General features: G+C 40.9%; 1 protein-coding gene across 8 annotated transcripts in view; it reads right to left on the bottom strand.

Moving 5' to 3' along the window:
* NTNG1 (netrin G1) overlaps positions 1 to 15,016 on the bottom strand; it is a 370,195-nt gene that overhangs the window by 91,937 nt on the left and 263,242 nt on the right. For all 8 annotated transcript variants that reach the window (XM_061411010.1, XM_061411016.1, XM_061411013.1 and 5 more), the window contains exon 4: positions 1,492 to 1,664. In XM_061411010.1, coding sequence (XP_061266994.1) covers positions 1,492 to 1,664 — 173 coding nt within the window. The remainder of the gene's footprint in view (positions 1 to 1,491; positions 1,665 to 15,016) is intronic.

Genomic DNA, 15,016 nt, shown 5'->3' on the forward strand with positions numbered 1-15,016 from the left:
GCGGGAGGAGAAGGGGATGATAGAGGATGAAATGGTTGGATGGCATCACCAACTCTATGGGCATGAGTTTGAGTAAGCTCCAGGAGTTGGTGATGGACAGGGGAGCCTGACATGCTGCAGTCCATGGGGTCTCAAAGAGTCTGTGACTGAGCGACTGAACTGAACTGAGCTGATGGCTCTCAGCAATTGAGGAAACCCCCACAGAGTTTCTATTAATAAAGCCACCTTGAAAAAAAAATTCAACATTTCTTCTCAACAGAGCTTCATATATTAATTTTAGGAGCTAGACTGTCATTTTTTTTCTTTAACGCAGAAAGAAACTGAATACCCTCAACAAAGAGGTGCTTTTTTAACCTTTGAAGGATTTTCTTCCCTGCTTCATAAAAATTTTATCATAATTTTATGCCCCCATTCTTTATGGCTTGTTACTGGGTCCATTACTCTTATACTTAACTTGATAAGGTCCTGGTTCCTATGATATTAGTTTTTAGGTTTTGGTTTCTCACAGGAGCTGCTTTGAAGTGCCTGGTAACATTGGCAGCCTTAGACAGAGCTGGTGGCTTTTCAACTTATTCTCCCTCTGCTCACTGTTCTGCTGCTTCTGTTACTTCATACTTGAATGGGTGTAATTCTCAACCTCACCCTTCTCTACTTTTAAAAGAGGTCAAACCTTGGGCTTTTGTGAGTGGCTAATTGGTCCATGGATGGGATTGGGCAGTTCATTCTGGAAGTAATCACTTCTCTCCTTGAGTGTGTCAGGACATGTCTTCCTCGGGAGGTTCATGGATTTCAGAGGGGCGCCCACATGAATGGGAACGCGGCATCTCTCACAGTTCCTGTGCACACAGATAATGCCTGTGCTCTTTTCACATGCACACACACATTCTTTTTCTTATTGTGGTCCCTGCAGCTCTAGAGTCATGGTCTTTATCAAAAGGTGGCCTCTCCTAAGAGGACACATGCCAGGCATGACCTCAACTGTTGGAATTTGGAAAAAGCCAACCATTTCACTGGACTAAGTTAGGCTGTAGCTAAATATAGAGAAGGAAGCATCTTTTAGACAAAGCATCTCTTAGGTTGCCCAGTATGGGAAATGGGATTATAAACATGTAGAGAATTTCTATGGTTAAAATTAAGCCAGAGTTCAGATTTTTGAATGGCTTTGTTATTTTAGAAATAACTAATAATTTAGAAATTAATTTGGGGAAGGAAAAAAAAGCTCCTGTTTCATCCATTTAGACAAAATTTCTTCTGTGGTTTTACATCATTTCCAAACACACTGATGTCAATGTTGGAAGACTGAGTTTAACAGATGATCCAAGTGCTGAAATGTGCTTACAAGTGGCAAAATAGGGAGTAAAGTTTCGGCTGCATTTTGAAGAGGAATGAGATTACCAGAAAAGGAGTGCAAGCACAATTGCAAGTGAAATCGAGAGGAACTCTCAGCTCTTCGTGCAGAGAATACGGTGTTACCAAGCAAAAGTTACTCACAGGTATTTGCAGTGCCTTTGGGGATGGGGAGATACGAGCCTGGACTCCAAGGTCGGCCCTGATAATTCTTCTTGCATTTCCCACAGTCTGGACCTGTAGTGTTGTGCTCACATTCACAGGTCAGTTTGCTGTTGTCATACACGCACACAGTGGCATGGAGATTGCATTTGCACCTAGGCAGAGGGAAGACAAGAGTTCATTAAGTCAAACTGATCTTGGAGATCACTGAGGCTTTACCCAACTATCTCCTAGAGTTGTGGTTCTCACAGTCGGCAGTGCTTGAGTGCTACCTAAAGACTTGCTAAAATGTAGATTTGTAGGCCCCACCCTCAGAATCTTTTTAACAAGTGTCTTTGAGGGTGGATGTGGGGTTATGATACAGCCTGACCTCATACCACGCTTTGTGGAATCCTAATACCAGTCAGTTCAGTGGGGTCTGAGGCTCCCCTAAGACAACTGTACTCAGAAATCAAGGGTTTCCCAAAAGATATGAAAAATTTTGCCACTAATGAGAGGCTTTTCTGTGCTATTATCAAATCTACAACAACACATCTGGGTTTGAAGAACAATGTCATCTTCTGTTTTTCCTTAAACCAGAAGGACAATTCTTCTTTGTTTAAAAAGAAATATAAGCACTGATACAATTTACTATTCAGATATATTTTATAAATCCCAATAGCTTACAATCAGATATTTTCATTTGGGGCTATAAAATGGCATTCTCAGGCCAAGATTTTTTCCACCAAGGCCTCTACCCAACCTGAGTAATCCTCAGCTTTCCTGTGTGCTGTGCTTAGTCGCTCAGTCATGTCCAACTCTTTGGGACCCCATGGACTGTAGCCCACTAGGCTCCTCTGTTCATGGGGATTCTTCAGGCAAGAATACTGGAGTGGGTTGCCATGTCCTCCTTCGGCGGATCTTCCTAACCCAGGTATAGGATCCAGGTTTCCAGCATTGCAGGCAGATTCTTTACCATCTGAGCCACCAGGGAAGCCCTCAGATTTCCTACTCATGTAAAATAATCACTAAGGTCTTGCATAAATGGGTCAAATGATTCAGGAAAAAAAAAAAAAGGTGCTTAGAACACTAGAAAAACCTATGTGTGGCAGGGGTTTGAGGTCATTAGCCAAGGTCTTCCCTTTGGTGCCCGTGAATAAAACTGTGATATATGAGAGGCAACAATGGAATATGCAATTTTCACAAAAATACATTCGCATATCCAAAGTCTCTGACTGTAAAATTGCAAAGTCAGACTTGATATTCGTTGAGGCAGCAGGTTATAAACTATAACATACAAAACACAAGCTGCACCCTCTGGAGAAGTTAAACCCAGGATGACAGAATGTCTATGATCAGAGGTCAGAACAATGTATATGCGAAGAGAAGTGTCCATACAAAGGAAAGAACTTGGACACACAGACCTGGGGAATAAAGGGCCAAGATTTGTCAGGGTCAGGTCCTGAAAATATGTGTGTGTGTACACATCTTTAAACTAGTCTTACCTTTTCCAGGGATGAGGACAAAAATATAAAAAGTCAAATTTCACAAAGACGTTTGGTTTCTTTTTTGGCAGAAGTCATGAATTGGGAAAAGTAACAATACTCTTTCTTAGGCAAGAAAATAAGATACTTTAAGAACTGCTGTTGGTCTCTACAATGTCTGTACGTACGCATGTACGTGTGTGCTCAGTCGCTAAGTCATGTCTGACTCTTTGGGACCCTATGGACTTTAGCCCAACAGGCTCCTCTTTCCATGGGACTTCTCAGGTAAGAATACTGGAGTGGGTTGCCATTTCCTCCTCCAGGGGATCAAACCCATGTCAACTGCATCTCGTGCATTGGCAGGCAGATTCTTTACCACTGAGCTACCTGGGAAGCCATGATGTCTGTACAGCAATATCTAACCTTCTTTCTTGTGCACTGATGGTCTGTTTGGAATACTGATCCATATTTATGGCAAGGAAGCAAAGGAATAGCTAAGATTATTACTGAGAGCTGTCGAGCTCCCCTCTAACTAAAAGGTATAGCTCCTAAATCAATGGCCACCCACTGAAACCTCCCTGGGTAAGACCTAGCCTTGGCTTCCTCGGGATCTACTACAATTTGTAGTACCTGTAACTACACTCTGCCCTCTGTATAGTTATAATATATATAGTATGTATTATACATATATTATAATAAGCTGAAAGGCTACTATTTAAACGATAGCTATTCAGCATCAGGGGACAACAGAGGATGAGATGGTTAGATGGCATCATCGACTTGATGGACATGGGTTTGGGTGGACTCTGGGAGTTGGTGATGGACAGGGAGGCCTGGCGTGCTGTGGTTCATGGGGTCGCAAAGAGTCAGACACGACTGAGCGACTGAACTGTACTGAACTGATTCATCATCAACACATAAGTAAAATCTTTAAAATTAACATTCTTCCAATCTTTCAAAAAGAGAAAAGATTCAGTTAAGTGAAACAGACAGTATTTAATTATGAGCCAGGTCTTACAAAAATCTCCTATAGGCAGGGAGTTACTTGTGCTAAGTTGCTTTAAATAATCTTTCTCCTTCTCCATTAGCACCTTTATTTATGGCTCTGTTTATAAATATGGAATATGTTAGAAACCTAAGTGATAGAAGCACCAGCTTACATTGATTTTAGCACCTTATCTGGTGTTAAAAATTCCAAATGAGGAAATGAACAATGTGACCCCAAAGAATATGCTAGTTTCATGTGTGAAGACCAGGAATGCAAGTAGTAATTGTAAATTGGATTATATATCATGTAGCTGCTGGTACTTTTATACTGGTAGTCACTCTCTGAGTCAGAGGCAATTTCTATTCTAAAAGACTTTATATTTGCTGAGAAAATACTATTGAATAACAAAAGGAAGTGAAAGAAGAATAGATGAATATTTAGTCTTATTTTTTCCAGATTTCTTTCAATTAATGGTTCATCTTCACCTGTCCAAAAACTTTTTAATCATTCAAGGCTTAACCCTATTCATAACTCTTTCCTGATATCTAGCGTACCTACTGTAGACACCGGATCTTTAAGCTTCTGATTCCCTTAAATGTTTCTGTGTGTTTGCTTTGGTTGGTTTTTATTTAAGGCTCTTTCTGCTTTTAGAATTTTTATTCATTGCATCTCTCCCATCTTAAGGAAGAAAAACATCCACCTTGTATTCTAGCCTTTTCTAGCTATGACTTTAACACTCTCTTTTCTCTTGAGTTTTCTACACTTGCCATCTCATTTTCCTCTTCTCCCACTCAATAACTGTTTCCAACTAACCAGAGCCTCTCTTGCCAAGATCACCCATAACCTCTATGGTGAAAATCCACTGTATATTTTTCCTTGCCTTATCTAACCTCTTATGAGGATTTGACTTTGTGGGACCACTCTCTTTTCCCTGACACACTCTCTCCACTGGATTCTCACGGTCATTTTCAGAACCCTCTTCTGTTGTTCTCTGTATGCGCTATTCTTTGGGTTCTGTACCAGCACAGTCAGCCTATGTGACTCTCCTTGGGCACTCTTATCCAGGTTGTCCCTTCAATTTCCTCTGTAGTCCTTAACTACTTTTAAGTTATAGGCACTTTAAAGCAGATCTGCATCATTTTTTTCTCTAGAAAAAAGTAAACAAAGGCAAAATAAACTCAAACATTTGGAAACATTTTCAGTTCAGTTCAGTTCAGTTCAGTCGCTCAGTCATGTCCGACTCTTTGCGACCCCATGAATCGCAGCACGCCAGGCCTCCCTGTCCATCACCAACTCCCGGAGTTCACTCAGACTCACGTCCATCGAGTCGGTGATGCCAGCCAGCCATCTCATCCTCTGTCATCCCCTTCTCCTCCTGCCCCCAATCCCTCCCAGCATCAGAGTCTTTTCCAATGAGTCAACTCTTCGCATGAGGTGGCCAAAGTACTGGAGTTTCAGGAACATTTTAGGAGAATCAAATTCTCTGTTACCCATAGGAATCCACAGAACTCTCTCCTTTCATTATCACTAGGTAAAGATTATCTGATTAATATATTGATAAGTCCCTGGTACTGTAATCTCAATCATGCATCTCCCTCTCCTGGGCACATCAAACTCAGCATATCCAAAATGGAATTATTTGGCTTTGCTCCCTGACATAGGTGAGAGAGTGAAAAAGCTGGCTTAAACTTCAATATTCGAAAAACTAAGATCACAGCATCTGGTCCCATCACTTCATGGCAAACATATGAGGAAAAAATGGAAACACTGACAGACTTTATTTTCTTGTGCTCCAAAATCGCTGTGGATGGTGACTGAAGCCATGAAATGAAAAGACACTTGCTCCCTGGAAGAAAAGCTATGACAAACCTAGACAGCATATTGAAAAGCTGAGACATCACTTTGCTGACAAAGGTCCATCTAGTCAAAGCTACAGTGTATCCAGTAGTCATGTACAGACATGAGAGTTGGGTCACACAGAAGGCTGAGCACCGAAGAATTGATGCTTTTGTATTGTGGTGCTGGAGAAGACTCTTGAGCGTCCCTTGGATGGCAAGGAGATCAAACCAGTTAATCCTAAAGGTCCTGAATATTCACTGGAAGGACTGATGCTGAAGCTCCAATACTTTGGCCACCTGATGTGAAGAAGTGATTCATTGGAAAAGACTCTGATGGTGGGAAAGATTGAGGGCTGGAGGAGTAGGGAGAGGAAGATGATGAGATGGTTGGATGGCATCATCGACCCAATGGACATAAGTTTGAGCAAACTCCAGGAGATAGTGAAGGACAGGGAAGCCTGGTGTGCTGCAGTTCATGGGGTCATAAAGAGTCAGACATGACTGAGTGATTGAGCAACAACCACCACCTACTCTTTCTTGTGTATTTTAGTCTCAGTGTCTTGTATCACCTTCTAGTCAGCTGGTGAAGAACAACCACTCCCACTCCCTTTCCTATCACATCTAATCTGTCCTTACTCCATCTCTCACCAAGTTCTGATAGTCCTCCTCTTTTATGATAACTCTCAAAATATAAACAGTTCTAGCCATGGTCACTTCCCTGTTAACATCACCATCATCGTTCATCTGGCTTATTCCAATGGCTTCTAAAGAGAACTTACTGCCTACTGCCTCCACTCATACTCCTCTTTCAGCCCAATCTCATCACAATAGTCAAACACTCATTTACACAAAAATATTTGGGTCACTTTGGCTTAGAACCATTGAAAGAGTTCCCTTTATTCTCAGAATAGAGTCCAAGATCTTTAACATGGCCTACCAGTCCCTTTGAAATCTATCTTGTGTTCCTTCTCCATTCTTATCTGCACCACTTACCAATTCTACAATCAGTTCTTCCAACTTTGCCTTCAGGTAAACTTTTAAGCTGTTCCATCTGGCTAGAACATACCTCTACCTCTTTTACCTGCATAATTTTTACTATTCAGATGTCAACTTGGAAATTCTGGACCCTAGGTGGCATTTCAAAAACCATCTGCTGGTTAGAGAATGCTTCTCTGAGCCTTGCTCCTACACACAAGGCAGGGCTAGTCACATGATGAAGTCCACTCCATCTCTGCTCTAGACTTAGGCTGCATTGTAATTGTTTATTGTTCCGTCACTCTCACTGGAGTTTAAGCTCCTGGGAGCAATAGTGTATTTGCCTTATTTATTGCAACAGTCCTAGCATGAGTCAAGTTACTTGGCATGTAATAAGTGTTTAAAAAATATCTGACAAATAAACAAATAAACACCAGGTGACTAATCAACAACCAAACTTGCTGAAGGCAGGAACTTCATGTGCCTGTTCTACTATGATGAATACAGCAATGGACTAAAAATAGAGAATTAATAAGCATTGTACTAAATCAAACCCTCTAAGAGGTATGCTAAAAATTGCCTTCAACACTGGTTTTCACAACTAACCTTATATTGGGCAAAGGAACTTTGCAAAATTGGTGAGAACTTATAAGCTCAATTGAATTTGAACTCTAAATGATTTGCCACATGTCTGAAAGCTAACACAAGAATATCAAGGAAAAAAAAAACTGCCTAAGGACCCATGAGAAGAATTCAACTTAGAGAAGAGAAAAAACAACTTAGAGAAGCATTTGTGTAGCATAATTTTTCTGGAATGGGCATCTTTTAGCTTCAACTCGTTCCTGTAAGGATGGCCACCTTGGTTCAGCTGAAGTCTGGCAGAGCACTACCTGGGTGCTCAGTACATCTGCTGTCTGAGATGAGATCCCAGGCTGTCCTTCCTCAGTCACTGCGTCAACTGCTGTGCCGGGGCCGAGCATGTTGAAGTGGACGCTGAGGCATCACGACATTGGCCTATATTTGGAAATGGCTCCCTTTCATTTTCCACAGCTCAGTTTATTCTCATCATTCCATTCCAATCAGACTCTAAACTCCTTTATTTAGAGCCCTTGCTAGAGTGGCTTTTCCTCCAACAGAAAAAAAAAATGTATTTCACAATGCTAGGAGATTGCTCTCAATTCCTGGTGTTATGACCTCCAGCCTTGTGATAGGGTGGAGGGCAGACTTCTGCGATATCCATTCGTCTCTGACAGATTCATCATCCATTTCCATGGCCATCCAGCTGCCACGTCTGCCTTCACTTCAGGTGGGGGAGGAATTGTACAGCGGAGACCTAACAGGCTTTGCTAGCATTCTTGTATCTGATGTTCTGGAGAGCTGAGCCTATTCACTGATTCTGTTTATATGTACAGAATGCATACCAAGACACTGCAGATAGAACGAACTGACTTGCTTGTACCTCAAAGATCCACTTGTGTGTAAGTGACAAATTGCATATACTGTCAAATAAGGGCATTGCAAAGACAGACTTTTAAAAACAAAAAAAAGTGAGCTCTGTTCTGTGATGCAAACTTAATGCAGACCAGTGTGTTCTTGCTTTCAATCAGGTCTGCATTTCCTGTATTTTAGTGACCAGCTGTCATGAGTCAATTTAATCTTGCTTATAAAAAGGCTCCAACATTTAGATCTGTGCCACCTGCCAGTAGGTATGAACAGCTCATAGAGTCTGCCTGTGTTTTGTTTTCTTTTTTATAACTTAATATATTTATTCTGGGAAGCATGCTATCCCCCAGAGTTTCCTGTGAGTTAAAGGTCTGCACATACAATCTATTAGAAGTGTTTCAAATAAAGGTACCAAGACAAAGAAGTTTAAAACTGAGGCTTTGTGAAACAAAAAACAAAAATGCTGTTTGGCTACTTTAATGCCACAGGAGGATTCATCCCTAGTAAATGAAGTTTAAGCATTAGGGGGCCCTTCCACAACCTTGAGAAGGACCCTAACAATGTGTCCATGTGGTCATATGCTTTTATATTACTTTCACAAATAAGATATCATTAGATTTTTTAATTAATGAAGGTTGTTCCTTAATAAGACCCCTCTCAAAGGGGATAAACTTTTGTCAATACAGAACTTGAATCTGGTTTGCCTGGCTTTGCCTTCGACAAGCACTAGCTACACAAATACTTGTAGAAAATGAGTTAGCACAAATCTCAGAGTCAGAGATGTCTTTTTCAGAAGGTGATAAATTATAAAATGCCTCACATACTTTTTCTCCCTCTGCAGCCCCTTGACCTTTCTCTTTTCACTTCAACACATGAATTTTTTATTTCTATTTCAATATATTATTTGAAATAGAAGAGTCTCAGCAAAATGACTTAGAGATTATGAGTTATGACACTTGAATCAGACGGCCTGGGTTCAAATTCTGCCTCTGCCATTTACTTGCTGTGAGGCTTACATGAGTGACTTAACAAAGGAATAAACAGAGCTAACCTTGACTAAATGTGTCCAAGTACCTGACACTGCGCTAAGTGCTTTTTGCATATTTCACACATTTCTTCATACAAAATTCAAAATAATCCCATGGAATTGGCACTATTAATAATTATAGATGATGCATTTGAATATTGAGAGATAAGAAATTCAAGTCTCCCAGGTAGTTTGATCTAGAGCAGAAATTTGAACCATGCACAGCTAGCCTCCAGAACTCAGCTCTTAGCAACCATTAGAGAAGGCATGCTGTCTTTCTAAGTATGGCCAGGCTTCAGCTGCTACAGGGACAATAAATGAATGTGCTTTAAAGAACAGTTTTGGCAACTGAATGAGATAACGCATGCATACTCTTAAGAAAGATATTAAAAATATTAATTTCAGTTTTTTAAATTTCTACTGTTACTCCTGTTACTACTACTACTGGAAGGAGCTGATTCATTCCATAAGTTTTGGTGGTGATTGTGGTTTAGTTGCTAAGTTGTATCAGACTCTTTGCAACCCCATGGACTGTAGCTTTCCAGGTTCCTCTGTCCCTGGTATTTCCTAGGCAAGAACACTGGAATAGCTTGCCATTCCTTCTCCAGGGGATCTTCATGAAACAGGGATCAAAAGCGTGTCTCCTGCATTGCAGGCGATTCTTTACCTCTGAGCCACCAGGGAAGCCCTCCATGAGCTTTAATTAATAACATATTTCTCTAGATAACATTGTGAAAGGTCTCATGGATTAAAAAAAGACAACTCAGAGTCCTGATCTCCAAGAACATGCAACCTGTTGACTAAAGAAGATGAAACATACACAGACTAATGACAGGCCACAAAGACTGAACACTTTAATCACAGCAGTATAGGGAAGAAGGGTGGTAACACTGCGTTGTCTCTACATTGCTAAGGAAGTATTTGTACTAAACAAACAGAGCTACAGTACCTATCTTGAAGGCAGGTGGAAAAAAAAAAATCAACACTTACCAAGGCCCACTATACAAATAAAATAGATGACTTATGTATGTTATTTCACATTATCCTCATCACTTTCAGGAGTCATAACTATCTGTGATTTTCAGATGTAGAAAGCATAGCTGCACAGTAAAGTAACTTGCTCAAAGAAACACACTGCTGGTTAAGTGGTGCCAAGAGTCAATTCCAAAAGCTGGGCTCTTTCAAGGATATAATTTTATTCAAAGAAGGACAAAGCAAACTGGTTCAGAGGAGAATTAGATTCAACGTTCTAAGCAGCAAGGTTCTAAGCGATACTTATTCTCTAACACTTGCTACTCAACATGTGGTCTGCGGACCAGCAGCTCTGGGATCACCCCGAGGCTTGTTAAAATCTCAGGCCTCTCCCAGGCTTACGGAATAAGAATTTGGATTTTAGCCAGATCTCTAGGTGATTTACGTGCACAGGAAAAGTTGAAAAGGACTACTGAGCTCACCAGTGTGTCAGAGTCCTGCCAAAGAAGAAGACTAAAATAGTGGGGGAGATCCTTATGCACACCTTCTGTCTTCCACCATATTGTTTGGAAATGTCTGGCCTAAATCTGACTAGCACAAAGGTTCTAGCTGTAGTCACAAGTTGAACATAAAATGTTTATACATTAAATTAAATATAGTATAAAACTTTTATAGGTCAGAAAATGGAGGAAGGATCTAAATAGATATTTCTCCAAAAAGATACATGCAAATGGCCAGTAAGTACCAGTAAACACATAAAAAATGTACAACATCATTAGTCATTAGAAAAATGCAAATTATATCACAATGAGATACCACTTCACATCCACTAGGATGATGGCAATTTAAAAAGATGGATAGCAGCAGCTGTTGGCAATGATGTGGAGAAATTAGAACCCTCATGTATTGCTGGTAGGACTGCAAAATTGTGCAGTCACTTTGAAAACAATCTGGCAGTTCTTCAAAAAAGTTAATGTAAAGTTATCATATCACCCAACAATTCTGTTCCTAGATACTTCCCTAAGAGAACTGAAAACGTATCCATATAAAAACTTGTACAAAAATGCTCCTAGCAGCATTATTCATAATAGTCAAAAGTGGAAACAACCCAAATGCTTATCAACTGATGAATGAATAAAGAAGATGCAGATAACAATACAGTAGAAAAAAACAAAGTAATAAAGTACTGGGACATGCTACAACATGGATAACCTTGAAAACATTATGCTAAACCAAAGAAGCCAGACACAAAAGGCCACGTAGGCAGTTTTCCTTTATGTGAAAGACCCAGAGAAGGCAAGGCTGTACAGACAGAAAGCAGACGAGTGATTAGCTGGAGCTGGGGAGAGGCAATGCAATGCCAAAGGATGCTCAAACTACCGCACAATCGCACTCATCTCACACGCTAGTAAGGTAATGCTTAAAATTCTCCAAGCCAGGCTTTGGCAATATGTGAACCGTGAACTTCCTGATGTGCAAGCTGGTTTTAGAAAAGGCAGAGGAACCAGAGATCAAATTGCCAACATCTGCTGGATCATGGAAAAAGCAAGAGAGTTCCAGAAAAACATCTATTTCTGCTTTATTGACTATGCCAAAGCCTTTGACTGTGTGGATCACAGTAAACTGTGGAAAATTCTGAAAGAGATGGGAATACCAGACCACCTGACCTGCCTCTTGAGAAATCTGTATGCAGGTCAGGAAGCAACAGTTAGAACTGGACATAGAACAGACTGGTTCCAAATAGGAAAGGGAGTACGTCAAGGCTGTATATTGTCACCCTGTTTATTTAACTTATATGCAGAGTGCATCATGAGAAACGCTGGGCTGGAAGAAGCACAAGCTGGAATCAACATTGCCGGGAGAAATATCAATAACTTCAGATATGCAGATGACACCACCCTTATGGCAGAAAGTGAAGAGGAACTAAAAAGCCTCTTGAAGGTGAAAAGTGGAGAGTGAAAAAGTTGGCTTAAAGCTCAACATTCAGAAAACGAAGATCATGGCATCCGGTCCCATCACTTCATGGGAAATAGATGAGGAAACAGTGGAAACAGTGTCAGACTTATTTTTCTGGGCTCCAAAATCACTGCAGATGGTGACTGCAGCCATGAAATTAAAAGACGCTTACTCCTTGCAAGGCAAGTTATGACCAACCTAGATAGCATATTAAAAAGCAGAGACATTACTTTGCCAACAAAGGTTCGTCTGGTCAAGGCTATGGTTTTTCCTGTGGTCATGTATGGATGTGAGAGTTGGACTGTGAAGAAGGCTGAGCGCCAAAGAATTGATGCCTTTGAATTGTGGTGTTGGAGAAGACTCTTGAGAGTCCCTTGGACTGCAAGGAGATCCAACCAGTCCATTCTGAAGGAGATCAGCCCTGGGTGTTCTTTGGAAGGAATGATGCTAAAGCCGAAACTCCAGTACTTTGGCCACCTCATGCGACGAGTTGACTTATTGGAAAAGACTCTGATGCTGGGAGGGATTGGGGGCAGGAGGAGAAGGGGACGACAGAGGATGAGGGATGGCATCACCGACTCGATGGACATGAGTCTGAGTGAACTCCGGGAGTTGGTGATGGACAGGGAGGCCTAGTGTGCTGCGATTCATGGGGTCGCAAAGAGTCGGACACGACTGAGCGACTGATCTGATCTGATCTGATCTGGGGAGAGGATTGAATAGGGAATGGCTGCTAATGAACAGGGCTTTTAGTGTCATGCTCTGGAATTCGATAGTTGGCTACTCAACTTTTTGAATACACTAACACCCACTAAATTGTGCATTAAACAAATGAAAAAGATTAACTAAGTGAAGTAGTGTATTTATCCAAAAGAGATGACAGCAAACAGTGGATAAGAGTCTGGGCTCTGGGGTTAGGTATTCTGGCATTAGCAGGAACCTTTGTTGTTTAGTTGCGAAGTCGTGTCTGACTCTGTGTGACCCCATGGGTTATAGCCCACCGGGCTCCTCTGTTCACGGGATTTCCTAGGCAAGAATACTGGAATGGGTTGCCATTTCCTACTCCAACACAAAGTCTTAAGCTCATTTTACTCCTCTATAAAATGAGGATAGTAAAATACCTATGTTAGTGGTTGCTAGGAGGATTGAATGATACACTGTGATGAGCCAGAAACTGCTCATTGATCTTTCTTTCTCCACACCAGAAAAGTTTTATCTAGGCATATGGTCACAGACATTAAGACTACATTTCCCTGCATTTTCTTTAGCTAAGAGTGGCCAGCCAATGGCACACTACAGGAATGGTGTCTATGCTACTCCTGCTGTGTCTGCACCCCATTCCCATTTCTCACTTAGTTCCTGGAACAGGTACAGGGTATGAAACCATCTCAGATCTCATGGACTTTGGTAGTGGACTAGGTCTCTCAAACAACATCCCCTGCAGTCAGAGGAATGTGAATCAAGGTGGGTATGTAGGACAGAGCCACCATCCCAGCTCTGGAGCATCTACCTTCCAACTGCAGGGAGAGAGAAATAAACTTCTGCTTTGTTTAAGGCACTGTTAAAGAGAATCTTACACACAATTTAAATTATATCTGAAAACAGCAACTCATATGCAATAAGCACTTAATAAATATAGGCTACTACTATTATTACATGTATTTTTAATCACAATCTTATCTCAAATGCTAGATCTTCAAATATCAAATGGGGCTGGTCTGACTCTAATCCCACTATGAAAGAGAGGGTTCCAAACTTTCCAGCATTCAACTACCTATTCCTCTACAAATAAAATCTAGTGTCTGATGCTACTTATCACTGGTAAGCAAAAACGTTTTCAGAAGATGTGTTTTTATGAGCTATGCCATGGTCAGAGTTCCATGTGAAGCAGAAATCTGCTTGCATGTGTGCTAAGTCGCCTCAGTCATGTCCAACTGTCTGGGACACCATGGACTGTAGCCCACCAGACTCCTCTGTCCATGGGATTCTCCAGGCAAGAATGCTGGAGTTGGGTGCAATTTCCTTCTTCAGGGGAACTCCCCGACCCAGGGATCGAACCTGCATCTCCTACACTGCAGGTGGATTCTTTACCACTGAGCCACCAGAGAAGCCCAACAGGTTTATACTTTTTTGACAGCAGCGACACACTAACAGACTAACAAAGAGGCTGAACATTCAACTTGTGTTTGGCCTCCTATATTACATGAAAAACACAGATGAAAGGAGGGGTGTGAGGACTCTGGGAAGCCACCTGCAAATCCAGAGGGCAGGTTTCCATATGGCTCTTAAGCTCATTCTTTTCACAATACTGTATACTGAATTCCTAGTATGGCCCTTCATTGATGAGACCTCCACTTCCTAACTTTTGTTTTTGGAGGAATTAATTATTTTTGCAAACTGATTTTTGAAGCAGAGAAATGTACTGCCATACAGTTTTCTCTGGGAATGTAAAATAAAAACTGAGATACAGATCAGTTTTTCGTTAACTCTGGTATCTTAATGATTTGGTCTAAAAATTGATGAAACAAGAACTAGAAAACCTTCTTATGGCATTTTTAATACCCTCTAAAAATTCCACTTAAACCTTACTTGATACCCTAAACTTATCCATGGTGAAGATCAGATTACATGATTCACTTAAATGCTGTTTCTTTTAGATAGTATTAAAAATAGTCTGTTTCTATTTCTAAAGCTTGCCAGGGAGACTAGAGTACCATGACTATAAAATAAAAGTAAGAGCTTATAAGTTTGAGATAATACATTGTCTGAGCTTGGAATGGGTATATGATGATGCTCTGTGACCTGTTAACTACACCCAAGAGAAATCTGGTTAGATAAGATGTGC

The sequence above is a fragment of the Bos javanicus genome, chromosome 3 (genome assembly GCF_032452875.1).
Source record: "Bos javanicus breed banteng chromosome 3, ARS-OSU_banteng_1.0, whole genome shotgun sequence".
Taxonomy (NCBI): domain Eukaryota; kingdom Metazoa; phylum Chordata; class Mammalia; order Artiodactyla; family Bovidae; genus Bos; species Bos javanicus.